General features: G+C 38.7%; 1 protein-coding gene across 4 annotated transcripts in view; it reads left to right on the plus strand.

Moving 5' to 3' along the window:
• PTPN3 (protein tyrosine phosphatase non-receptor type 3) overlaps positions 1 to 27,403 on the plus strand; it is a 237,245-nt gene that overhangs the window by 122,239 nt on the left and 87,603 nt on the right. For 2 of the 4 annotated variants that reach the window (XM_043979052.1, XM_043979053.1), the window contains 2 exons: positions 5,464 to 5,584; positions 12,133 to 12,220. In XM_043979052.1, coding sequence (XP_043834987.1) covers positions 5,464 to 5,584; positions 12,133 to 12,220 — 209 coding nt within the window. Of the gene's footprint in view, positions 1 to 5,463; positions 5,585 to 12,132; positions 12,221 to 27,403 lie in introns of those variants that run through there. The other 2 variants (XM_043979054.1, XM_043979055.1) reach the window with 2 other exon arrangements.

The following is a 27,403-nucleotide window of genomic DNA, read 5'->3' on the forward strand; positions in this document are numbered from 1 at the left end:
TGCAATTCATCCCCTCTCTTGGTCCCTTGATTATAGCCCCACTAATATTAGAGACCTGAAAGAGCTATGGGCTTAGTTTGAAACTAGAATAGAATGATACTTTTAATCTCACAGACATTTCTGAAGCACCTTTCAATGACAGTCACTCTACTGGGGAATTGGGAATATGAAGACAACACCAAAAAATATCTTATCCTCAAGGACTTTAGATTCTCTTTTCATTGAACTTGGATTTGAACCACATAATATTTTGAAACACCAACCATTCATGGAAGATCAGAGTAGATCAGGAAACTGAATTCCACTGAGAACAATGTAAACGATCCCTACAGTGTCATGGTAGGGAGAAAACTAAATGAACTTGAAATAGCAATAGGAGGTTAATACAGTTTCATGGAGTCATCCATGTGGCACAGCAGTTAGAGTGCCAGCCCTGGACTTTAAACCTCAGTTCAAATCCAGCCTCAGACACTTACTAGCTATGTGACCCTGGGGAAATTATTTAACCCGGTTCGTCTCAGTTTCTTCATGTAAAATAAGCTGGAGAAGATGGTAAACCACTCCCAGTATCTTTGTCAAGAAAACCTCAAGTAGGATCATGAAAAATTTGACCTGAATAATGGATGAAAAAATTCAATTTCATAAGTATTTCCATTATGTGATAAGATGGAACTTGTTAAAGGACTATAGTAATGAAAGCCATAGTGATATGAGATATATCTCTAGCCCCAAGGGCTGTTCTCTATCCTGGTTAGGCCATATCTAGAGTACTGTGCTTGGTTCTGACTACCACATTTTAGAATAGACATTGATAAGGTAGAGTGAAGCCAACGGGGGTGTGGATACAGGCAGGGGTCCAGGATGCTCAGAGGACTGAGAATCATGCTGTAAAAGCAAACTCTTCAATCCAGTACCTCCAGATAAGGAAGAAAGACTGGTTTATCATCTTTATTTTGTTCTGGATTTCTTACCTAAAAGGAATGAAGGAAAAAACACTTCAGGGAGGAAGAGAGGTCATTGCTGACATCTTTGGGTACTTGAAGGACTTTCAGTAGCAGGGACGTTGGATTTGTTTTGTTCTGTCTTAGAGGGCCAACATTTAGGAAGTGAGTCCAATTGAAAAGGCAGATCTTAGCTCAATATAAAGAATAACTTTTTAATAATGAGAACTGTTCAAAAATGGGAAGCTATCCCCTTCAGTGGAACTGAATGGTGACTCTTTGTTGAGGATGTTGGTCATTCCTCTATAACCATAGGTTGGGCTAGCAGACTGCTGAGATTCCTCCCAACTCCGAGCTGGTTCCCTGTAGGGATATTGGGGCCCACAGAGTTTGGATGTCTTGCCTGGAATCATGTATGTAGCGGAGCTACAATTCAAGCTTGCCCACCCCACTACAAATGCAAATCTCCTGTAATTTCTTCTACATCATACTCTGCCCCACCCCAATAGTTCACTGGTACAATTGCACATTGGCATGATCTTTTGAGGGGCTATCTGGTAATATGTGAAAAGTAACAAAAATAATACTACACTTTGACCCATTGAAATCCCCTCATTGAGAAGTACCACAAGAGAATTATTCCCCACCTCCAAACCCCAGCTAATGGGCTGGGTGGGGAAATATACTGATAAAGATAATTATAATGCATTTATTGCACATTAAGAGAATTATAAACCAGTGCTGTGAGAGGTCTATGGGACACGGTCGTTATAAGTAGTGGGTCAGAGGATCAGGTAGAGGAGGTGACATATGAATTGGGCTAAGGACGGGAAAGAGTTTCCATGGGGAAGGCAACAAGAGGGCAGGTGTTTGAAGTGTGTCAGTGAAGACATGGATACATGAGGTTGCAGTGCAGGCTTTTGGATGGTGGGTAGAACTTAGGGTTGTTGTGGGGGTAAGAAGATTGCCAGTTTTATCCCCATTTCACGGATGAGGAACCTGAGGCTCAGAGAGGTTAAGCAACTTGCTTGTGATCACACAGCTAGTAAGTGTCATAGGAGGCATCGAGAAGCTAGGTAGCACTGTGAATAGAGGGCCAGACCTGGAATCAGGAAGACCTGAGTTCAAATGTGGCCTCAGATGCTTATCAGCTGTGTGACCCTGGGTAAATCATTTCACCTTGTTGCCTTACCTGTAAAATGGCAAACCACTCCAGCATCTTTGCTAAGAAAACCCCAAATGGGATCATGATGAGTCGGACACGGCTGAAAAGTGACTAGACAACAATGATGGTTAGACAGCAGTTTTTCAGAAAAGATATGGGTGTATTTCAGGACAAAAAGCTCAATATGAGATAATGTTATATGGCAGCCAAAAAAAAAAAAAACACTTCAGTCTGCTTTTAGGAGATTTGCTAGGAAAGGCAGAGCTTCTAGGAACAAGGAGGTAATGGTCCCTTTGTACACTGCCCTGGTCTAAGGATTCCAGTCTTCACCTCTGGATGCTGTGTTTTAGAAAGGACATAGATAAGACGGAGAACAGCTTGTAGCACACAGAAGACCTGGGCTTAAATCATGCAAGTTCTAGGATAGTAAGAACCATCATATAGCAAAAAACAAACAAACAGAAACCACTGAATGGGAATGAGCTCACATATCCAGGATCATTGGGTAAAGACCCTACACAATGGCCAATTGTAGGGCAAACTTCAAGTATCACTGCTGTGAGCCAGTTTGAAGCTTTGACGAACCAATCTGGGCATCCCTCTTTTCTTCTGATCACCCGTTGGGGTGCAGTCTCGATTCTTATGGGTCTCCAGGCAGTTAGTACAGATAAAGGGGATCCACGGATTGACCAGGTTCATGCTGCAGTCATTACCTGCTCCTTGGGTTCAGATGGTAGTTACAACTGTAGTGGAAACCAAGAGTGTCTCTTTGTTTACCTTGTTTTTCCACATAAAGGTTCCCACACATTCTCTTTCTTCTAGAGCATCTCAAGAACTAGGGTGTGGGATGAGCTTAAGTCCATACCACCTAAAGACCAAATTTGAAGAAACTAGGGAGAAGACTCAGGAAGAACATGAGAGCTTTCCTCAGATGATTGATGAGCTGTCATGCTGAAGAGGGATTGAGCTTATTCTACTTGGCTATCAGAAAGATATCCTGAAAGATGCAGTAGAGCTGGCCAGAATGGGTGCAAAAGTTAAAATTGGGGCCTATGTAAAGAGGAATTTTGTGACAGAGCTATCTAAAAGTGCAATGGGTCACCTTAGGTCATAGATTTAGAACTAGAAGGAAATGGCATATTATTTTATTTTTTCCAATTTCATTTAAAAACAATTTTCAGCATTCATTTTTTTGGTCAAGATTTAGAGTTCCAAATTTTTCTCCCTCCCTCCTCTAACACCTTCCCAAAACGGCAAGCAATTTGTTATAGGTTATACATGTATAATGAAAAACATATTTCCTTCTTAGTCATGTTATGAAAGAACAGAACAAAAGGAAAACCCCATAAAAACAAAAGCAAAAAGTAAAAATAGTATGCCTCAATCTGCATTCAGACTCCACCAGTTCTGTCTGTGGCTGTGGAGAGCATTTTCTACCATGAGTCTTTTGGAACTGTCTTGGATTATTGTATTGCTGAGAAGAGTTAAGTCAATCATAGCTGATCATCACGCAGTGTTACTGTTACTGTGTATAATGTTCTCCTGGTTCTGCTCACTTCCCTCAGCATCAGTGCTAGAAGGAATTTAGAGGCCATTGAGTCCAATGTCGAGGCACAGAGAGCGACTTTCTCAGGGTCACACAGTAATTAAATATCTGAGGTGAGATTTGAACCCAGGTTTTTCTAACTTTAAAATCCAGTGTCCTATTCACTATGGCAGACTGCCTCTCATGCCGCATGGTTCCCCATAAATGGAGGTCTTCAAGCTCCAGGTGAATGGCCATGCTTGTTAGATACATTGTAAAGAGCATTTTTTTTTTAATATGGTTAGGCTGGGTGGCCTCTGAGTCCTTTCTGCTTCTGACATACTGTGATAAGGTTAATCTAGGCAGCCTTGAGTTTGTTTTGAGACCACAGGTTCCACTGTTTCCAGTAGAGGACAGACTGGCTCTGATGCCCAATGAGCTCATTGCTCTCAGCTGTGATTGAGCTGTCCCCAGCAATGATAGGAGAACCTGCAGTCCCCAGACACAGAGCTCATGTGTTATGGAGTTTAACAAAAAAAAAAAGGGGAGGGACAGCTAGGTGGCACAGTGGATAAAGCACTGGCCTTGGATTTAGGAGGACCTGAGTTTGAATCCAGCCTCAGACACTTGACACGTACCAGCTGTGTGACCTTGGGCAAGTCACTTAACCCTCATTGCCCCACAAAAAAAAAACAAAAACAAAAACAAAAAAAGGGAAACAAAGAAGGCAAGAGAACAGAGGCTAAGCACAGAATGTGCATACCAGGGTATCAAAGTTGAGTGAAAATAAAGATAATCCTTGTAAAAAAAAAGGATAGTGTGGCATACCAGGGAAGAGCCTGGCATAGGTGAGCATGGAAGAAGACTCAGATGAGTAACATAATGAAGAGTGCTCTCTTGGTACCACAATTCCTTAAAGTTCTTAAAGAGGAAGGAGAATTTAGTCCTTCCACTTGAATAGAGCAATAGCTTATCTAGAAGAAACAGATCCAATAGAAGAAGGGTTCATAGCCCTGTATGCCAACAAGCTACCTCTCCTCTATGGAGATTGATTAGCATGAGGATAGAAAACTATTGGAAAGCACTTATGTCAGGATCAATGGAGAGAGAAGCAGATGTTATATTGTTGCACTAAATACCAGAGAGATGATAAAAATAATGCACCCCCTAATAGAGATTTCAAACTTAGGACTAAAGTAATTTATATAATAGCATGTTTGTATGTGGATTTGTGCAATGTGTTATATGTAGAAAGACATGTTTGTTATTTGGTTTTGTTTAGTCATTTTCCTTCATGTCTGACTCTTCACGACCCCATTTGGGGTTTTTTTGGCAAAGATATTGGTGTGGTTTACCATTTCCTTCTCTAGCTCATTTTATAGACGAGAAAACCAAAGCAAATGGGGTTAAGTGAAATGTCCAAGGTCACACAGCTAGTAAGTGTCTGAGGTCAGATTTGGATTTTTGTTTGTAATATGAGCTTATTATTTCTGAGAGAGCTTTCTTATTTGAATAAAACCAAGATCTAGGCCTAAACTGCTATCCTGAGCGTGATAAAATATAATGAATATTTCCAGTTCACCTATCAGCCTTGAACATGGTAAAGGGCTTAGTCCCAAGGGTAGCCTTCTTCAGACTCATCCTTGGCTCTCAGCTGGGATAGGAATTCCTCATTATGTGCATAGCAAGGAGTGTTATCTTCATTAGTCTCATTCTTAGAACTACTGATGCTTCTGTCTATGATGCTATTGTCTTCTATTAGTATAGACTGTCTTGAATAAAAGATTAAATTAATCATGACTTCCCCCTCTCCCTTTTTTTTGTCTTAATAGCTCACTTTGGAGACCATAACTCTTCACTGCATCTTTCAGGATATCTTTCTGATAGCCATTTTATACCAGATCAGAATAAAGACTTTGTAACCAGAGTAGAGTCACTGCATGAACAGCACAGGTAATAACTTACTAAAGCAGAATCATTTCACGTGCAGCATTGATTGTTTTAATAACTTAGTTCTGGATGTATTTGGGCATTGTGTAATGTGATTTGTATGATCCTCTCTTCCTCTGGCTCAGGAATTCTTTTAAAAGGATAGTAGATGGGGTTAGCATGTTGGTAGCTCTATTTGTATATCCTCTGAGGGGGACATCTAGGTGGCCCAGTGGATAGAGGGCCAGGCCTGGAGTCAGGAAGACCTGAGTTTAATCAGATCTGGTCTCAGATACGTCTTAGCTGTGTGACCCTGAGCAAGTCACTTAACCCTTTTTGCCTTAGTTTTCTCATCTGTAAAATGACCAGAGAAGGAAATGGCAAATCACTCTAGTATCTTTGCCAAGAAAACCCCCAATAGGGTACAAAGTGTCAGACACAAGAAGTAGTTCTGAGAGCTTCTCTTAGGGGCAAAATAACTAACACTTGTTCGTTGAACATTAGCCAATTTTGGTAAATGTCTGTTTTTGCTCTTACCCGGTATAGATTATAGTATAAGTAACATGACAAGTTTTGTTTTAAAATGACAGACTGATTAAAAAAAAAAAAAATTTAAAAAAGGGGCAGCTAGGTGGCGCAGTGGATAGAGCACCGGCCCTGGAGTCAGGAATACCTGAGTTCAAATCCGGCCTCAGACACTTAACACTTACTAGCTGTGTGACCCTGGGCAAGTCACTTAACCCCAATTGCCTCACTAAAAAAAAAAAATTAAAATGACAGACTGAGCCTATTTTCCTAAGACATTTGTCCTTATAGCCTTAACTCCTAATAGAAATATCCCTTTTAGAAGTTGTCTTGGCTGTCATTTTGTTCCAGTATGGCTGGCCAAAGCACAGGCTGAACTTATGCTTTATCTTGATACCCGTTGGTATTTTACCTAGTTCTGTAAAAATCAGATAATTCCTTCTTGAGCTATTACAAAATCAATAACAGAAACACATAAAATGGTAAGTCAAAGTACAGACTTCACTTAGTTTACTTAAAGTTACTTTCTCAAGAGGCAGACTTCAATTAACTAGTAGCCAGGGATGACCACAGCCCTTAGTATCCTACACAAAGAAGGAAATCCAAGGGAAAGCCATTGCCCAGAAGTCATGCCTATCTGCTCAAAAGCTATTTGTCTAAAACCTAAAAATTATAGAGTCTCTAGGTAGAAGAGAGAATTTAGAATTGACTTCAGGCTCTGGCTTCTAAACTACTTTCCATGACCTTGGACAATTTAAAAATAAATAAATAAAGATGGTCCTACCTACACTGTGAGCTAAATGTCCCCGAGACTGACCTTCCCATGCTTTGAGAAAGGTCAGATTACCGAGTCATGACACCTTCAGCATCACTGCTTAGCTTTGTCACTCAGTTTCCTTATCTATAAAATGAGGGGGTGGTGCCTAATCCATCAGGTCTCTTCTAGTACTGACATTCTTTGTTCCCACAACTTCACATATGTTCATTTTAGACACGTGAGGGTCCAAAGGTCCCTGAGACCATGGCAGACCTGACCTTACTTATTAGGCAGCTCTGTCTCCAGGGCTTTAATTCAATCTGTAAAATGAGAGGTTTGGACTGAGATCTCTTTCAGTTTTCAAGTGCTAACATTCTATGAATTTGATTCTATCAAAACTGTCTACTGATTATATATTAGATTAATTAATAGTTATATTGGTAGCTAGCTAGCACAGTGGATGAAGCACCAGGCCTGGAGTTGGGAAGGCCTGAGTTCACCTACAGCCTCAGAAACTTACCATCTGTGTTTCCCTGGGCAAGTCACTTGCTACAAACCTCTGTCTCAGTTTTCTCATCCGTAAAACAAGGGTAATAATAGAACCTACCTCAAAAGCTTGCTGTGCGGATCAGATAAGATAATATCTGTCAAGTGCTTAGCACAGTGCTGGGCACCTAATAGGTACCATATAAATGCTAGTTATCTTCATCATGATCGTCATTATTCATCCATTTATATCATTTTTTAATTTTATTTTTCAATTTGTTGTTGTTTTTCAGTCTTGTCTGAGAAATCCATGGGATTATCATGGCAAAGGTATTGGAGTGGTTTGCTGTTTCTTTCTCCAATTTCTCCATTTTACAAATGAAGAACTGAAGCAAATAGGGGTTAAGTGACTTGCCCAAGGTTACCCAGCTAGTAAGCATGAGGTTGGATTTGAACTCAATTCTTCCTGACTATAGGCCAGTGCTCTATTCACTGCGCCATATTGTTGCTGATTTTTTTTAACAAGATTTTTTTTTCTCCCAGGGCAGCTGAGTGGCACAGTGGATATAGTATGGGGTCTAAAGTCAGGAAAACTCATCTTCCTGAGTCCAAATCCAGTCTTAGCTAGTACTAGCTGGGTGACCCTGGGAAAGTCACTTAACACTGTTTGCCTCAATTCCTCATCTGTAAAATGAGCTGGAGAAGGAAACAGCAAACCACTCCAGGACCTTTGCAAAGAAAACCCAAAAAGAATCAGACACGAATGAACAACAACAAAAATTTTTCTCCCACTTTCCCAATTAATTTTTTTTCTTTGGTTTTTGGGGTTTTTGGTGAGGCAGTTGGGGTTAAGTGACTTGCCCAAGGTCACATAGCTAGTAAGTATTAAGTGTCTGAGGTCGGATTTGAACTCAGGTCCTCCTGAATCCAGGGACAGTGCTCTATCCACTGCGCCACCTAGCTGCCCCCCCAATTAATTTTTAAAAATAATTTATTTTCAGCTTTGAATTTTCTCCCTCCTTCCCACCCCTTCTCCACCTATTAAAAAGACAAGAAATACAGTACCCATTATATCTGCTTTCTCAATTTTAAGCACACAAAGAAAACAAAACATTAGTAAAAATGCATAGACAAGCAAAACATTTTCTCTCATTTTCCAAGAATTTTTGAAACATGTTGCTCTAATGTCTGTACCTTTGATAGAACAGTGCATTTTATCTGAAGAAGAAAAAATTATTTAGCTTTTATTCCAGTTTGATTCTACTACCTAAGAGGTTAAAATAAAATAACTTCACAATTGCATGTCTATTACTAACGATAGGGATGGGACCTGTGATTTCTTTGGCATGGGGACATCCCAGACAGGAGAACTCCCTCCACCAATGCAGATTATTACCTTCTCTACAACTTAAAATCTTAGAGAGTTGCCTAAAGCACCAAGAGGTTGAACTTGAATCCAGGTCTTCTTAGCCCTAAAGCCAACTTTCTATCTACTTTGCCATGCTGCCTTTCAAAAAGTGATTCATGAGGGGGCAGCTAGGTGGCGCAGTGGATAGAGCATTGGCCCTGGATTCAGGAGGACCTGAGTTCAAGTCCAGACTCAGATGCTTAATACTTCCTAGCGATGTGACCCTGGGTAAGTCACTTAACCCTCATTGCCTCACCAAAAAAAAAAAAAAAAGATATCATTTACCTAATAATTTGACCTTTCCCCAACTATGAGAAGGTGAATCTCAACATTAAGCTCAAAATCCAGGCATTATTGCCTTTTCTAGTAAAAAAAACCTATTAAAACAGTTATATACAATCTTTAAAGAAATAATTTCTAGAAAAATCATTTAAAATAGTACGGGAATTTGACCATTTATACTATTTGTGTAAAAATTCCCCGAGTGGGTGATATTTGTACTGAAGCTTATTAGGAAAAAATCTGTGGCCCAGTAGAGGGATGGGGTTTTTTGTTTGTTTGTTTTATTTTAATGGAATGGCTTTCTCATTGGGTAGTTATTTCTTCATCAAATGGTTCAAGCAGAGTCTGCATTCAGGGATCTTTTCATTTGAAAGGCTGGGCTAAGTGACCATTAGTATCTTTTTCAAATCTAAGATTTGAAATTCAGAATTCTAAATATTCAAAAGTCTAGAAATGGGAATATGTTGTATACTCTTAAGTAACTTCTCTTAGATACAACTTTTGATAAATTACTCTGGTGCTTGGGTCTTCTCCCATTCTAAGCAGAACTCATGTTCTTGATGTTTTTTTCTTTGCTTTTTTTTTTAACATCTTAGATCTTCCTAGAGCATGTGTTTTCCTGAGTTTTGACTTGAAACTTAGACTGCCTCTTGGGCCCAGTAATAGGATCTCTGCTTTCTCCATAAATTTGTATTTAGTTGTTTGTCCTTATTCAAGTAAAGGTGTCACTTTTGATACTTCCTTTTTTTAAATGAGTCCTAGAGCCAGCTCCTGGTTATATCTAGGTATTCTTTATGGAATCTGAACAGAAAAACAACAATAACAACTCTTCATGCCAGTTTACCTCTTGATCAAGCAAAATATGTTTTGTCTATCCCACCCCCAGAAGCCTGTAACATTCCTGATACTACATCCATAAATATTTTCCCTTTGCATCCTGTCAGGGCTTTTGGGTGCAGTATGCTACTATATCATTTGCTGTCCTCAATCCCATATGTTTCTGAAGAATAGTTTTATGTCCACTTTAAAAAATCACTTCTGCTTCTAGTGACTCTTAAAAACCTGAATTTCCTCTCTCATTGGGATTTTCTCTGACTGTGTGGATCCTAGGAATAATAATAATGACAGTATAAAATTGATTTTATGATTTTATTGTCATAAGGGGTATCATTGAAAAGCAGGTTATATTTTCGTCAAGAAGTAATGGTATAATTGGGAGTTATGCTCCTGAAAAAGGGAACAAATTATAGATCAGTCATGAAGGCCAAGATACAAAAATTGCACTCCTTCACATTTATATAAAATTATAAAATGTTCTTTCAAGTACTAAAAAAACCCAAATGTACATGGCATGATCAAGCATATGTAAGGCACATCTAAAATATAACTGTACTGTGTAAGAAATTTCATCCCAAATTAACATATTCCTGTGGTAAACATTAGATATATGTACATGTATGGAAAAGAAGTACATTTTAGTGACTAGAATATTTTAGTGAATAGTCAGCCAATTGGTCAGTAAACATTTATTAAGTGTTTATTTTGTGCCAGACACTGTGCCAAGCATTGGGGTTATAAATGCAAATAAAAACAAAGACAGCCACTGCCCTCATGACACTTACAATCAGGAAGATTGTAAAGTCTTGCCTCTGATCGACACATAATGGTTGGGTGAGAGGGAATTTATTCAGTGGGAATTCTCTACTAAATGAAATCACAGGTCCATTAAAATAGACAAATATACACCTAATAAGAGACAGCCTGTTGTGGTAGATGGAGAAATGGGCCTTCAAATCAAAAAGATCTTAGTTTAAATTCTGCCTCTGATAAAACTATCAGTCACCAAGAGCAAATCAGTTATCTTCTCCATGTTCCAGACAAATTTTTGAGACTATAAGCTAAAGAGTTGTCTATCTCCATTAAGGGAGTTAGCACACTTGAAACTCACAGGCTGATGAAATTACAGGTTTGGAGACTATACCTCTCAAGTCCCCAAAAAGAGGGGTGTGGGGGGCAGCTAGATGGCGCAGTGGTTAAAGCACCGGTCCTGAATTCAGGAGTACCTGAGTTCAAATCTGGCCTCAGACACTTGACACTAGCTGTGTGACCCTGGGCAAGTCACTTGACCCCCATTGCCAAAAAAAAAAAAAAAAGAGATGTGTGTGTGTGTGTGTGTGCGCGTGCATGCACGCACATGCATGTGCACATGCATACATGTGTGTTTCTCCCCTTTTTATAATTCATAACCTCTAGAACTTCTTTGGAATGACTCAGATGGCTATAGTATTTTAAAATATATATTAGATGAAATGTAAACTGATGGATTCTTTTCTTATATTTCCTTGTAGCAATCAAATGCCTTCATGATCATCCCATTGATGTTAGGGTAATCTCAAAGGACCATAATAATTCCGGTGTGTGTGTGTATGTGCATATATAACACACATGTTTTGTTGTTGATTCTTTTTAAAAGGAAGAATGACTAGGCATTTTTTCCCTATTTGCAGTTGCTCAGATTCAGGCCAAATTAAACCATAATAAAAGAGTAAGTGTTGATTTTGTTGACAGGCATAAGTAAACTTCAAACTCTGAAAGCTAAAAGCAAGGACCAGGTCGTTAAAAAGAGCTTATAAAAGGAGACTTCAAAACCCATATCTTTCTCAGAATTTCTAAGACTTGTATGTACTCTGTGCCTAACATTGCCGTTGGCAGTTCTGACATTGGAACTCTCCAAGGAATAAAGATAGAAAATGAGTTTGGATTTAAATTGGGTAGCTTCAAATAAGTAAAAAGACAGGTGATTGTAATTGAATATTGATGGAGCAGTAAATAAGATGGGTCATTTAATCGTAGGAGTGATTTAAGAAAGTTGAGGTCATAGTAAGTAGATGAAACTGATCACTTCATTTTAATAACGTTTTTGCTTTCTTTTGGAATTAATGGCATTAAAATTTATATATATATATAAGAACTGTGAAAAGATGATTATCAAATTTGGTTGATTTTGTTATGAAAAAATTCAGTTCCTCAATTCCACAATTTCTGTTTTGTCTGCTTATTGAATTACTATTTTCCATTCTCATTAAGTCTCTTTTTTATTTTTGTTTTCTCTAGTGGCCTCAAGCAATCTGAAGCAGAATCCTGCTTTATTAACATTGCCCGAACACTAGAATTCTATGGAGTGGAATTGCACAGTGGTAGAGTATGTTTGTTTTTGTTACTTTTTGGTTGGAAAATGTTATTGTGGTTTTAATTTTTTTAAATATGAAAATGTCCTTGGTTAATAAAAACTATTTCCCTTCCAAAGTAGATGGGTGGACCATTATGAGTTCTAATATAGAGCTCATCTCTTTTATTTTGAAAGGTTAATATAGAAATTGTTTTCAATTGATTATTCTTTAATTCATGTTCTTAATTTTTAAAGCATTTTTTATTAGAAATAAATTCTTTTTATAAAGTCATATCTATATTTTTCTATCAGACAACTCCAACAGATCCTAATTTTTAAAAATTTCTATCTCTGCCAGTAAATCAAACAATTTTTTTCACACTGACATTGTGATTGTGTCAGTCAGCAAATAAACATTTATTTTTAATTGACTATATCTCTTTGTTCTCATTCCTTGGACCCTCTCCTACTGTTAGCCTAGCCATGTTGAAGAAGAGGTATTTGTGTGTTTTATTCCTTAAATGTGGCTTGATTTTATTTGTGGGAGATACATTAAGAGCGCTTTTAGAATCTCAAAGGATACAGTAGTGTTTCAGATTCATTCATAGGCTGTTCTCAAACCTTCGAGGTCATTTTTCACTTTTTGGAATTATGTTACCTGTCTCTTCCAGAACATCTTTTACATTCACAAAATTAGGAATGGTGTTCCAAGTTGCCTTTTTTCTTGAAGTTGACAACTTTCTTTGGGTTTCTGCCTTTGAAATGCCCATTGCATTCCAAGATGATAGATTCCAATCAGGAAGCAGATAATAAAAGAAAATTGTACCCTGATACATCTAAAAGTATCACAATGAACAATGAGCCATTGTTCATGATTTTGAAACAATGCATTATGGAAACCACTGTTTCTATTTCTATTCTTTCTGGAAAAGGGCCTTGTATCAAGTGATCTTAGATGTACCAAATTTATCTTCTTAAAAACTTTCTGTTGCTCTCCCTAGAAAGTAATTTAGAGATTATACTTTAACAGCTTTTGGGCTAAAGGCCAATGAGTAGATAACTACTTTTTTATAAAATATGAACAATTTCTGGTGTTTCTGCAAAGACATCTTGTACCTCTGAACTGCTCCATTCTTCATTCACAAGGAGCAACATATTACCTTAGAGTTTTTGCAGTATTATCAGTAGATATGACTATTTTTTCTTTTGATTTCTACAAATGTACTTTATTTTTCAAATACTTCCTCCACTCTCTATTTTTAAAATTAATTGTTTTTATTTTTAGTTCTATATTTTCTCCCTCCCCATCTCACCTCTCCCACTCTACTGCCAGTTGAGAAAGTAAGAAAAACAGACCCCTCTTTCAGAGCTTTATAGCCAAATAAAACCAATCTGGCATTAATCATGTCCAGAAAAGAACTTGGTCTCAACTTTGTACTCTTGAGCCCATTGCCTTTCTATCAGGAGGTGGATAATGTGTTCTATCTTGAGTCCTCTGGAGTTGTGGTTGGTCACTGTGTTGATCGATGTCCCTATGTCTTTCAGAGTCTCTGCAGTGTTGTTGTTATTGTATAAATTGTTCTGGTTCTGCTCACTTAACTCTGCTTTGGTTCATACAAGTCTTCCCAGGTTTCTCTGAAATATCCCCTTCTGACAACTAGGACTGTTAACATCACATAAGACAAGATTATTTCAAAGTGTTTTGTCAGGAACCCGAATATGGTTCAGAGAACAGAGTCTTCTGAAACAGGAACTTTGGCTTAGGCATGTCTCCTTATGTTTCAGAAATTATCTGTTCTTGGTGATAAATTATTTTCCGATGGCATATTTGGTTTTCAAATATGCCAAATTAAAAATATTTAACATTTATAGTTTGGGCTTTGTCTTAAAAACCCACTTCAAGTGCTGGTGTTTATTTTATGCCTGCCCCCTCTAGTCCTCTCTCTATTCTCCACTGCCACCATTGAGATACTATAAATAGAGGTCTTCCTCTTCCACTCTTTCCCCCCTCTGATCCCTGTTTTGAACTACTGCCAGACTTATCTTCCATATTTATAGATTTAGTGCTGCTTAAAAATCTTTATCTTTTCACTCTCACTTACTCCAAGTATCTGTTCAGTCACCAGATTTTGTCATTTCTCATATCATTCCACCCTGGTTGAGGGCCTCACCACCTATTATCTGGATTTTTGCTGTAGCCTCCTAATTCGTCTCCCTATCTTAGGTCTCTTCTCTCTGTAGTCTATCTTCCATACAAGTCACCAAAGCAGTTTTTCTAAAGTTCAGGTCTGACTGTATCATAATCCTCCACAGTAAACTCCAATGGTTCCCTGTTACCTGTAGGATTAAATATTAACTTAAATGTGAGGTAATTAATAATTAAATATCAATTTTTCTCTTTGGCATTTAAAGTTCTTCACAACTTGGTTCCAGCCTACCCTGCAAATTATTTCCCTCTTTCACACAGTATGGTCCACCCAAACTGGCTACCTTATTTTTTCTCATTTTTCATTATATGTGACTTTGCAATAGGCACCTCCCAAGCCTGCAACACACTCCCTTGTTACTCTCCCCTCCATTTCTTTTTCCCCCCAGGGCAATGAGAGTTAAGTGACTTGCCCAGGGTCACACAGCTAGTAAGTGTCAAGTGTCTGAAGCTAGATTTGAACTCAGGTCCTTCTGAATCCAGGGCTGGTGCTTTATCCACTGTGCCACCTAGCTGCCCCTCTTGTATCTCTTTTGCATATGTTTCCCATGTACCTCTATACGTACACATTGTCTCTTGGCGAGATGGTGAACACCACAAAAACAGGTCTTTGTAACAACTGTACCTAGCACAGTGCTTGGTACATTGTAGGCATTTATAAGACATATGTTTGTTTGTTGACTTAAGTGACTTCCCTGTTTCCTACTAAGACAGTTTTAGTCTCCTTTGCTTGGATTGCAGATCAAGGTCCCCCTAAACCACACACCACCCTTTCTTTTTAGCTCTATCTCCTCTCATCCTATCCCAGTCAGTCACTGCTGGCTCCAGCTAAAACTTGGCTGCCTTGTCCTCTGAAGATTCCCTGTGTTTTCCGTGCCTTTTCCAATGTTCTTCCATATGGTTGACATTTTCCTCCTCCTCATTTCTTTAATTTCAATCTGCCTTTTAAAGCCCAGTTCAAATGTTGTTTCTTCAATGCAGCCTTTCCTAACTCCTGGTCAATAAAGACCTTCTCCCTCCAGCCTTGTTTAGCACTTTGTTTTAGGACAATTGGGTGCGCATTGCATAGAGTGTACTTGCCCAGGGACATGCCGGTAGTAAGTGTCTGAGGCTGGATTTGAATTTAAGAAGAGTCTTCCTGACTCGAGGCCCAGAACTATATCCACTGTGCCACCTCATTTGCCCTCATATATGTATATATATATATATATATATATATATACACACACATACATATATTCAAGGGGTTTGAGTAGATGATCTACAAAGACCCTTCAGAGTCTTAAATTATATAATTCCAGGATTTAGAATATTAAAACACTGGCTAAAATTTAAATATTGCAGAATTTGTATTTCAAAGCACCAAAGGGGAAGGGGGCAGTTTTTTCTGCTACTCCAAGAAAACAAAAACCTTAATTTTTCCTCCAATACAGCTTCCTGAGGTTGGAAACCACTGCCTGGTTTTGTTTTTTTCTGTTCTTAATTGACAACCATATGAAATTATACCAAGATAGAGATTCATTTGAATTAAATATTTTTCTAATTAAGGAAACGCAGATACCACGATGAGAGTTAAGGGTTTGTTTAATCATTCTTTGTGAAGTAGTTTAATAAGATTGTTTTGTTCTGAATACATCTCTGAGATTAGCTGCCTTGAGAGAATATATGTTTTGATTGAAGAAGAAATAGGTGAATTTGGTACATATGACACTCTTGGGTGGGGACATGCTGGTTAAGATAATCATCCTGACTGAAAAGTGATAGAAGAAATATGCAGAATGAGATGCATATTTCTGTACATGGCCACTATTTGAAATTTGTTTATCTGACAAAACATATTTGTTCCAAAGATTTTGTTTTCCTTTTTTTTTTAACTCCCCCCCCCCCCCCCGCCTTTGGAGGGGCAGGAGAGAAAAGAAAAAGTAAATTGAAGAGAAAAGAAAAAGCCCGGGGAGGAGGGAACAAAACAACCATTTTTTTTTTTAAAAGCCAGCTACAGTATCTCAGTTTCTTGCTGTCTCTGGGCACAGGTGTCAGCGTGCTCTCAGATGGGTGGGACTACAGTTCTGCTGACGTGGTTGTAGGTTAAGAAGAAGGGCAGGTTTTCCAGATGTTTGCAGGCAGAGAGAGTTCCTTAGGAAGAGGCATAAGCATACTGTGTTAAGCACTTTTTACAAACTATCTCCTTTCATCTTTGATTCTGGAAAGCAGTTCTACAAGCTCAACAGATTCAGTACTCTAGACAGCGCCTGGTTGTGGCCCAGTCCTGAATGTCTGTCTGTCCCTGCTGTAGAACCCTATCTCTTTCAAGTCTCAGGTTATAAGTGCCTCCCTGCCCAGCCCCCAAAGAGTGGTCTGTTAGTAAAGTGATGAAGGGGCTTGGCCCCAGATTCTGAACACAAATACATTTCAGTCTATTAGCATCTTGGGAGCTCAGAATAAGCCCATTATGAGTCACCATCAATGTCATTTCCAGAATCTCTTGTATCTATACATTTCAGGGCCTGTGTAGCAGCTTCTTTTGGTAAGTGACGGATTGACTGATGGACTATTGATAAGAATCAGGAGAACTTTGAACAAGGCTCATGCTGGCATCCCAGCTGTCCATAGTACATGTGTCAGTTGGCATAGGGTTCACTGATTTATTGACCTATTCATACAGGTTTGGTGCTCTGCTGGAGTCTATAGTTGTGGTGTGTCTTGATCTTCAAGTAGCAATTACTTGGCTTCAGCAGAAAGAAGTATTCTTCACCATGGGCCATCTCACCCAGGAAGTTGAATCCTAGGCTCCTCCTAGAATTGTTTCACCAAGACCATCTGGTTGCAGTCTAAGATTTGAGCCAAGACCCTGAACCCAGTGACATATTTCAGAATTGAACCCTAGCCCTGTGGCAGTTTCTGGATCTTACAGCTGGAGACCTGTTACTTTGAGTTGCTAAGGAAATTCTGATCGTCTTTCAGAAAGGCTACACAGCCCAAATGCCAAACATACTTTTACCTATAAGATTATTCTACAGAGAACTTGCACAAGGCAAACACTCACATGGAAGTCACAAGAAGCGGTACAAGGACACTCTCAAGGTCTCTCTGAAGAACTTTAGTATCAGTTAGGAGACCCGGGAGATGCTGGCACAGGACCCCGCCCAACACGGCATGCTTGCATCAAAGAAGGTGCCATGATCTGTGAGCAAAGACGAATCACAGTAGTGCAAAGGGAACATGAGATGTGTAAATCTAGAAACATCTCCCTCCCCAATGTTCCAGCGGCCAATTCTAAGCCAGAAAGCTTGGTAATGATTCTTTTTGGAGTCTGCTGAAACCCACCGGAGTATATTTACTATATTGAAGTGGAGGACTGAGCCCTCTGGTGGGCTCTTAGTGAATAGGGATGATGCTCTGGAATCAAGAAGAGCTGAATTTGAATACCTTCTCAGATACTTTTACTAACTGTATAACCCTAGGCAAATCACTTGACCTCCGAACTTCATTTTCCTCCTCTGTTAAGGGTAAAGATAATAATAGCTTCTACCTCACAGGGTCTTATGAGGATCAGATGAGGTGATATTATGGAGAACATTTTGTATGTCTTAAAGCGCTATATAAAGGTGAGCTATTCTTAGTTCAAAGCTCTGTTTGTTGCCTGGCTATCAGCCTTTGCAGGACAGTACTTTCTTCCAGCTTGCCCATGAGTTGTTCATTACAGAGTAATACTTTTCATTATTAGCTGGTTGAGTTGGATTGAGTGTGACCCCTTCTGCTCAAATGGACTGGGGGGAGTTGTGTTTAGGCTTAACCAGCTTAATGATGACTGGGAGGGCTCTAAAAGTGGGAGGTCCGTGGTCTGAGTCAAGATGATTTAAGAAGAAGGAGAACAGCTAGGTTTTGTTTTTATTGAGAAGCCAAGGAGCAGAGCAGTGAGAAAAAATATATACCATATTTGAGTAGTAGATTGAATCTGAGAAGTTTGGAAGACAAGGACCGAGGCCAAAGGCTTAATACTTACCAGGGTCTTTGGAGTCTGGATCAGTAGCTTGGTTAGAGTGCTGAACTTGGAATGAGAAGACCTTGATTTCAAAGTCTGACCCTTTATTTACAAATTCTGTGACTTTGAGAAAAATCACTTATCTTTTCTGGGCCTGATTTTCCTCATCTGTAAAATGGGGAGTTTGGATTAGATGATCTCAAACCTAGTATTTTGTGATTGTAGGGATAGAAACCTCCAAGAGAGGTCCCCAGAAGCTGTTACTGGGGAGCTTCCGTTTTTATAGCCCCATTGATCACACTGATCTACTCAGCCTCTCCTCGGTGTCTAAGGGGAATCACTCTGTCAAGGGCACCTAAAAGAACTTAGGGATAAATCCGAATACTTAAGGCCACCAGCCTTTTCTTTTTGGTTGGAACAAGGGGCCCTGACAACTTTCCTGTTTCTAATCAACCTACTTTAGGGCATCATGGTGGCACAGTGGAAGAGCACTACACAGAAGATCTGAGTTCAAATCCAAACTTAAACACATCCTAGCTATGTGGCCCTGGACAAGTCACTTACTCATTTTCTGCTTGTTTCCTCATCTATAAAATGGGAATAACAGCACCTCCCTCCCAGGAACACAAAGTAAGCACTATATAAGTGCTGCTTATTTACTATAGGCTATCATTGAGTTTCCTTTATACCCATTTGAATCCAGTGCAATCCAGTGAGAAGATATTAAGTTCTAGGAATGGCTCTTGTATACAAAGATAAAATGAAAGACATTCCTTGCCTTCAGGCAGCTAACATTCTACTAACTTAGTATCCTCTGGATGAGCCCCTGGAACTAAGGATGTCTGGAATCCATAAGGTGCTTTCCAAGTTCAAGGTTGTACTTTAGAGACATATGGTTGCCAGAAATTTGATTGGCAAATAAACAGAACGTTACCTAACCAAAACCAAACCAGAAATACCTAAAAACTAAATAGTTGCCAGAATAAAAAAAAACACCATTTTTTTTTCAAAAGAGGTAGCATTTGAAAAATTTCCTTCACATTCTAGTCATTTTAACAGTCTTCTGGGTGCCGAAGATATAAAAATGTTACTGTGTGAACAGTACAGCTACACAAAGGCATCTGTCTGGAGGAGACATAAAAGCTACTGTTTCCTTAGAGGGAAAAACAACACCAAACATTAGTGTCCTTTATGTAATTTCTTTATAGCTAGAACCTTGGAATTGATTATAGTAATTTATTTTATTTATAGCCAGTCTGCTTCCATAAGGTTTTGAGACAACTTACATAATTAAAAATAGTGTAGCAGAGAATAGTGAGGGTTCCAGACAGAACAAAGACCTGTCTAAAAGGCACATGGGGGAAGCAAAAGCTACCAGGAACTTGGACAGTTGGTAATTAGCTCAACACCGAATCTGGCCCTAAGTTTTGGGGCCAACAAAGAATGAACCAGAAAGGGTTGAGCTCATTGTCTGACAAAAGAAAGCACACATTAACTATGCGGAGATCAGCTTTTTACTGGAACCAGCTTCAAGTTATGATTTATTGGTTGGGTCCTTGTACCAGGGATCTTGAGAGACATATCAACTGCTCTTTGACAAAAGATGTGAAAACATGGACGTTATTCAAATGTTACATTCTCTACAAAAGCTTAAGCCATAACTGGGTGTTCCTACATAGGAAGATAGGAAGGGGGGATAAGGTATTGCCTATGTACCTTGTCTGATGACCTATTTTAATAGAGGGGATGCAGCTTTAAGAGTCTCAAAAATGAGGGGCAGCTAGGTGGCACAGTGGATAGAGCACTGGCCCTGGATTCAGGAGGACCTGAGTTCAAATCCAGCCTCAGACACTTGACACTTAATAGTTGTATGACCCTGGGCAAGTCACTTAACCCCAATTGCCTCACCAAAAAAAAAAAGCGTCTCAAAAATTAATAGGCAGTTCAGTTAAATTTCGACAAGGACTGATTTTAATTTTAAGATGTTTACATCTTCTGTGTGCCAAGCTAGGCAGTACAGTGGCTAGAGGCCTGGAGTCAGGAAGATTCATCTTCATGAGGCCTCAGATACTAACTATGTGACCCTGGGTAAGTCACCTAACCCTGTTTGCCTCAGTTTCTTCATCTGTAAAATGAGCTGGAGAAGGCAGTGGTAAACTACTCCAGTATCTCTGCCAAGAAAACCCCAAATGGAGTCACGAAGGGTTATACACTACTGAAAAATGACTGAACAACAACAGTGCGCCAGGCACTATGCTAGCTAGGCGCTCCAGATGTACAAACAAAAATGAAACAGCCTCTACCCTCAAAGAGCTTACATTCTACTAGGAAAAGATAAATATATAGATAAGTAAATGCAAAATACATACTAAGCAAATGCAATTTAATTTTGTAAGTTGGATAGAGAACATTAACAACTGTTGAATGGGGTGGGGATGGGGCTGGGGGGTGGGTGGGAGTGAAGAAAGGCCTTGTGTAGGAAGTAGCACTCGGGCTGAGTCATAAGGAGCATTCAGGATCCCAAGAGGTATGGATGGAGAGCATTCCAAGCTTGTGGCTGAGCCAGTACAAAGGTCCAGGGAAGTATTGAATATGAGCAGATGGATTATTGAATGTGGGGAACAACAAATAGGCCAGTTTGGCTGGAATGTAGAATACATGAGGTGGGGAGTAACTTAAAGTCAATCTGCAAAGATAGATTAGATCCAGGGGGTTTTGGGGGCTTAACTGAGGAATTTGTATTTTATTCTAGAGTAGACTTTGATCCCTCCAGTGGTCTGTGCATAGATTTTTCAGGGCATCCGTGAATTTGGATAGGAAAAAAATACGTCTTTATTTTCACTAACCTATAACTGAAATTGAGCATTTCCTTTAAAAATATTATTCCCCAAAGGGCTCCATAGGTTTCACCAGCCCATAACAAAAGAAAGATAAGAAATCCTTAGAAGTAACCAGAAGCCTTCAGTCAGTCAGTAAACATCTATGAAACACTGTGCTAACCTCTAGGATTACAAAGAAAGGTAAAATATAGCCCCTGGTCTGAAGGAGTTCACAGTCTTATGAGAGAGATAACATGCAAACAAATATGTACAAACAAGCTATGTTAGGCAAGTCGTTGGCAGGTATTTGAGCCCTGTTGATCCATAATTGAACTTGTAGCTTTCTAGATAACATAGATATTCAATATGTTACATTCAAATGAGATACTAGACCTAAGGTTGTCCTTCTTTTGTGAAAGTTTAATAGCTGGCCTTGTAGATTTATTCAACAAAATGCTGATCCAAGGCAGTATCAGTGTGAGCAGCAGGTGTACTATATAATTTCTTTAGAAAAGAGATTTTAATCTCAAAAATTTCTGCGGGTAATTAGTTTAAACCCCTAGCATTCTGTGCCCTCTGATACAGAAAAGATTGCTGTACTTTTTCTCTCATTTAATTTCTCATTAAATATTTTTCTCAATTACATGTAAAGTTTTTTAACATTTAAAAAAAAATTGGAGCTCCAAATTCTCTCCCTTCCTTTCCCCTCTTCCCCCTTCTTGAAAAGGCAAGTAGTTTGATGATATAGATTATATACCTGCAGTCATGTAAAACATTTCCATATTAGTCATGTTGCAAAAGAAAAGGCAGACCAAAAAACCAAGAATTAATAAAGCAAGTTAAAAAAAAATGTATACTTCAGTCTGCATTCAGACCCCATCCATTCTTACTCTCCAGATGGATACCATTTTTCATCATAGGTCCTTCAGAATTGTCTTGGATCATTGTGTAGCTGAGAATAACTAAGTCATTCACAGTTGATCATCATATGACATTGCTGTTACTGTGTACAATAAGTATTTTCCTGATTCTGCTCACTTCACTTTTCATCAGTTCATGTAAGTCTTTCCGGGTTTTTCTGAAAGCATCCCACTTGGCATTTCTTACAGCACAGTAGTATTCCATAACAATCACATACCACAATTTATTCAGCCATTCCCCAATTGATGAACATCCCCTCAATATCCAATTCTTTGCCACCACAGAAAGAGCTACTATAAATATAGTTGTACATATAGGTCCTTTTCCTTTGATCTCTTTGGGGTAGATTGCTTTACTTTTAGAAATAATAATAGCTAATATTTACATAGCACTTAAAAGTTGACAGAGTGCTTTACATTTATTATCTCATCTGATCATCACAACTATTCTCTGAGGTAGCTGATGTTATCCCTATTTTATAGATAAGGAAAAAAATGCTAGCGTTAAGAAGTTAGGTGACTTGCCCAGGTTCATAGAGCCAGTAAATTTCTGAGACAAGATTTGAACTCAGGTTTTCCCAACTTCAGAACCAGCACACTAATATGCTACCTAGCTGTTTGAAATATTTAAGAGTATGCATTATCAACTGACTTTTTTGTCCATAGAGGAGCTATAATCTAGAGCCCTCATGGAAAGTAAAATTGCTTTTCAATGAGCTCTCCAGGATAAATTCCTTATAAAGTGCACCTACAGGTTGCCGAATTAATTGAAAGGGGTTACTGAAGATTGTCCAGGTAAATGTTTGAGAGATGCCTACCGATACGACTCACATTTTTATATACCTTATACTGAGCTCCTTTCAATAATTCTTTGATAAATTTCTTTGAATTGATGCCTTTGGTTTTTATATCACATTGATTTAAGTTACAACCTTTCCTGCTTCTCCCCTACCCAAATTGCCTTCTAGGTTTAAAAAAGAAAAGGAAAAAAAAAACAGTTTAGCAAAACCAGCCAATTCATTGAATGTGTCTAATAATAATAATTATTATTATAATTGTATAATAGTATTAATATGCTATTATATAAATGCTAGGTATAATATTGTAATAACTATAATTGTATAGATTATATATTATTATTATTATAGCTAACATTTGATCCTCACAGAAACCCTGAAAGGTAGATGCTGTTATTATTCCATTTTACACATGTAGAAACAGACTGAGAGCTGTTAAATGACTTGCCCTAGGTCACACAGATAAGTATCTGAGGCAGGATTTGAATTCAGGTCTTCCTGACTTCACCACTCCATGCACTGCCCACCTAGCTAGCTGCCTTATATGCTGCCAGTATGTATGCAGTATTCTGCATCATAGTCCCCAATCCTTGTACCAAAAGGGGAAGGTAGATTTTTTTTCTCAACTATACTCTAGGGTCAGGCTTTGTACTGTAATTATACAGTATTCAGTTTCAATTTATTACTCTTCTCATTTATATTGTGTGTATTATTGTCATGTTCTGATTAGTTTAGCTCGGCTCTGTTTATATAATTTCTCCCACATTCCTCAAAATTCTTCATATTTTGTTGTTACTTACAGTGAGGAAAACTTCATTTGTTTTAATTTGTCATTCTCTTATTATTTCATCATTTGGATTTGTCTTTTATATGGTAATTTTAATAATTTGAGATTTGGGGACTTATTTCTTAATATATTTTGACTATCATCCATTGGGTTCTGTATATTTCTGTTAACATCTTATATATGTTTGGACATCAGACTCTTCAGAAATTTTTTCCTAATAGTGTTTTTTCCCCTTATCCTACCTAGGCCTAATATGAGCTAAGTGACCTTGGTGATTCAGCTGTTCTAAGCCTCAGTTTCTTCATTTGTAAAATGAGAGTTTGATTAGATGATCTCTAAGGTCCCTAAATCTATGAGCCTGTAATACTATTCTAAAAGTACCCTGTGCACTAGCCAAATAGTACTGAATTTCCTTTTAGTCATTTCACAACTTTGCCACAGGTAGCTGATAGCACAATGGATAGAGTACTGGACCTAAGGTCAGCAAGACCTGAGTTCAAATCTAGTATCAGGCACTTAGTAGCTGTGTGACTTTAGGCAAGTCATTTGACTTCTGTATGCTTCAAATGTAAAATGGAGGTAATAATAGCACCTACCTCCCACAATTACTGCAAGGATCAAATGAGATATTTGTAAAAGCACTTAGCACAGTGCCTGGCACACAGTAGGTGCTTTATGAAAGCTTATTCCCTCTCTTTCCCCGACCCCCATCTTCACACTTTTGCAACTTCATCATTCCACTGAAATTTATCTCTCCCAAGTTGCTCTGTTAATTTTCAGATCCAACTGTTTTTTCTCAGTCCTCATCTTCCTTTACCTTTATGCCTCATTTGACACCACTGACCACCCTTTCCTCCTGGATATTCTCCCCCTGGGTCGTCTTCTGCCTCTACGACCACGCCTTAGTCTCCTTAGCTGGATCATTATCCCCCTTACTGAGTGTGCCTCAAGACTCCTCTATCTATTACCCTCTTATTTTTTCTCTCCTTACTCTCTCATTTGTTCATCTCATCACTTTTTTTTTTTTTTTGGTGAGGCAGTTGGGGTTAAGTGACTTGCCCAGGGTCACACAGCTAGTAAGTGTCAAGTGTCTGAGGCCGGATTTGAACTCAGGTCCTCCTGACAACAGGGCCGGTGCTCTATCCACTGCGCCACCTAGCTGCCCCATCTCATCACTTTTTATTGGTTTCGGTTATGCAGATGATTCCCTGATCGATATATCTCGTTTTCTGATTTCCAGTCTCACATTACCAGCTGTCCTAGGAGTATCAAACTCATCACGTTCAAAACAATACTCATTATCTTTCCCCTGAGACTCACCCCCTTCCAGACTTTCCTATTTTTGTTGAAAACACTGCTATGGTTTTTTTGTTGGTTTTTTGGGCCAATCAGTTGGTTGCCAAATATTGCTGGTTTTGCCTAAACAATAGCTCCCTTCTCCATCCCCTTCCCTTTGTTTTGCTTTTTTTGTTTTTGTTTTTGTTTTTGTTTTGGGCCGAGCAATGAGGGTTAAGTGACTTGTCCAGGGTCACACAGCTAGTACGTGTCAAGTGTCTGAGGCCAGATTTGAACTCAGGTCCTCCTGAATCCAGGGCCGGTGCTTTATCCACTGTACCACCTAGCTGCCCCTATCCCTTTCCCTTTGCACAGCCACCACCACCTTAGTTCAAGTCCTTCTCATCTCAATTGGATTATCGCAATGACTTCCTAGGGGGCTTCCCTACGTCAAGTTCTTTTGGGTATTGTGTTTTGGTTTGGCTTTTTTGTACTCTGGTCCATGCTCCTCAGGGCACTCAAGTGATTTTTCTTTATTGCAGCTTTTATTATGTTGTTCCTCTACTCAGTAAACCATAGCAGCTCCTTGTTGCTTCTGGGATAAAATATAAATCCTTCTGTTTGGTTTTAAAATCCTTCACAACGTGGCCTCAGCCTATCTTTCCAGCCTCTCCTGTACTTCTCTCTATTCTTCACAGACGGCACCTCATCTTCCATCTGTGTGCTGTTACGCTGGCCATCCCATTCCCCTCACCGCATGCCTGAAATAGACTTATTTCCTTGCTTCTGCCTCATAAAATCCCTCTCTTCCTTCAAAATGTAGCCCAAACACCACTTCCTACACAAACCCTTCAAATTCTAGGGCTATCCTAACATCCATCTTATATTTAACTTGTTGTGTTTCAGTCATTTCAATTGTGTCCAACTCTCTATTATCGATTTGGGTTTTTCTGAGCAGAGATACTGGAGTGGCTTGTCATTTCCCTCTCTCCACTTCATTTGACAAATGAAGAAACTGAGGCAAACAGGGTTAAGTGGCTTGTCCAGGATCACACAGCTAGTAAGTGTCTGAGGCCAGATTTGAACTCAGGAAGATGAGTCTTCCTGACTCTAGGCCTGGCTCTCTATCCACTGCACCACCTTTTATTTATTTTTTATGTAGTCATTCTGTACATATCTATATGTACTTACCCCACTCATTAAAGTATAAGCTCTTGGAGGGTAAGGACTACTGAATTTTTTTTCTATTTTCCTGACTTACTGTTATTACCTATTTAAATACACAAAAATGTACAGTTCTTGAGCAAAACAAATCTCATTGGCTACAAACAAAGGGGTCTCTCATTTAAATGTCTTTAGTAGCAATATCCTTAAAGGCCACAAGATGGTGATGTGGCTCCATGTGAAAGTTGGCCTGGCAACTTAGTCTGCATCTCTTGCTTGCCATGTTTATGCCTGTCATTTTCTGTGGCTTGTTTTCTCTTCCAGCTCTCCTGTTTTTAATTCTCCATCAAAACAAAACAAAAAACTCAAAATGAAACAAGGTTAATTTGCATCTTGCTTGCAAGTAATAGGGTTTTTTCCTCCCTTGCAGTGAGTTGGTTGAAGTCTCCTTCTACTTTAAGGTTATTGGGTTTTCAATATTTACAGTATTAGACATATCTAAAACATTAACAAGCTCATACTTGTAAAAGGATTCTGTGTTCCAGATTTCACTCAGCCAAATTCCCCTCTCATTCTTTTGACTCTAGTTGCCTTTGAGATGAAAGGGTTAGACCAAATGATTTCTGGAATATGTTCTAGCTCTAAAGCTCTGTGATAAAATATTTGTTCAATTCTGGTAGGGAATTGAGAGGGAGCACTATTATTGGTAGAGTGTCTCTTTTTTCCTCTGAGTTTGATAGTATTAAAATTAGGTTTTTTTCTTACTTCTCCTACTCATATTTTATTTTTACATCAATGTCATTTTAGATTATATCCCATTTAGACTATATCCCTTCCTTCTCCCTCATCCTTTGTAACAAAGTGGTTTTTTTAAAGATAGAAAGCATCAGCGAAATCAACCAGCACATCAACTATGTGTGATAAAATATGCAGTATTTTACACCCATAGTCCTCCACCTCTGCAAAAGAAGGGAAGGAGCTACATTTTTCCAACTTTTCTGTGGGGCCAAACTTTGTCATTGTAATTACACAACATTGTCTTTTGGTCTTTCCATTTACATGGTTGTAATAATTGTATGTCTTGTTTTTCTAGTTCTGCTACTTTCAATGCACCAGTTCATATAGGTCTTCCCACACTATCAGAAACATTTTTTATAATGGGCAAAAGTCCAGGTTTCTTTCTCCAGTCCATCTTCTAGATAGCTGCCAAATTGATATTCCTAAAACAAAATCTTTGTCGCCGTCCTACTCAGTAATCTTCAGTAG

The sequence above is a fragment of the Dromiciops gliroides genome, chromosome 1 (assembly GCF_019393635.1).
Source record: "Dromiciops gliroides isolate mDroGli1 chromosome 1, mDroGli1.pri, whole genome shotgun sequence".
NCBI classification, from domain to species: Eukaryota; Metazoa; Chordata; class Mammalia; order Microbiotheria; family Microbiotheriidae; genus Dromiciops; species Dromiciops gliroides.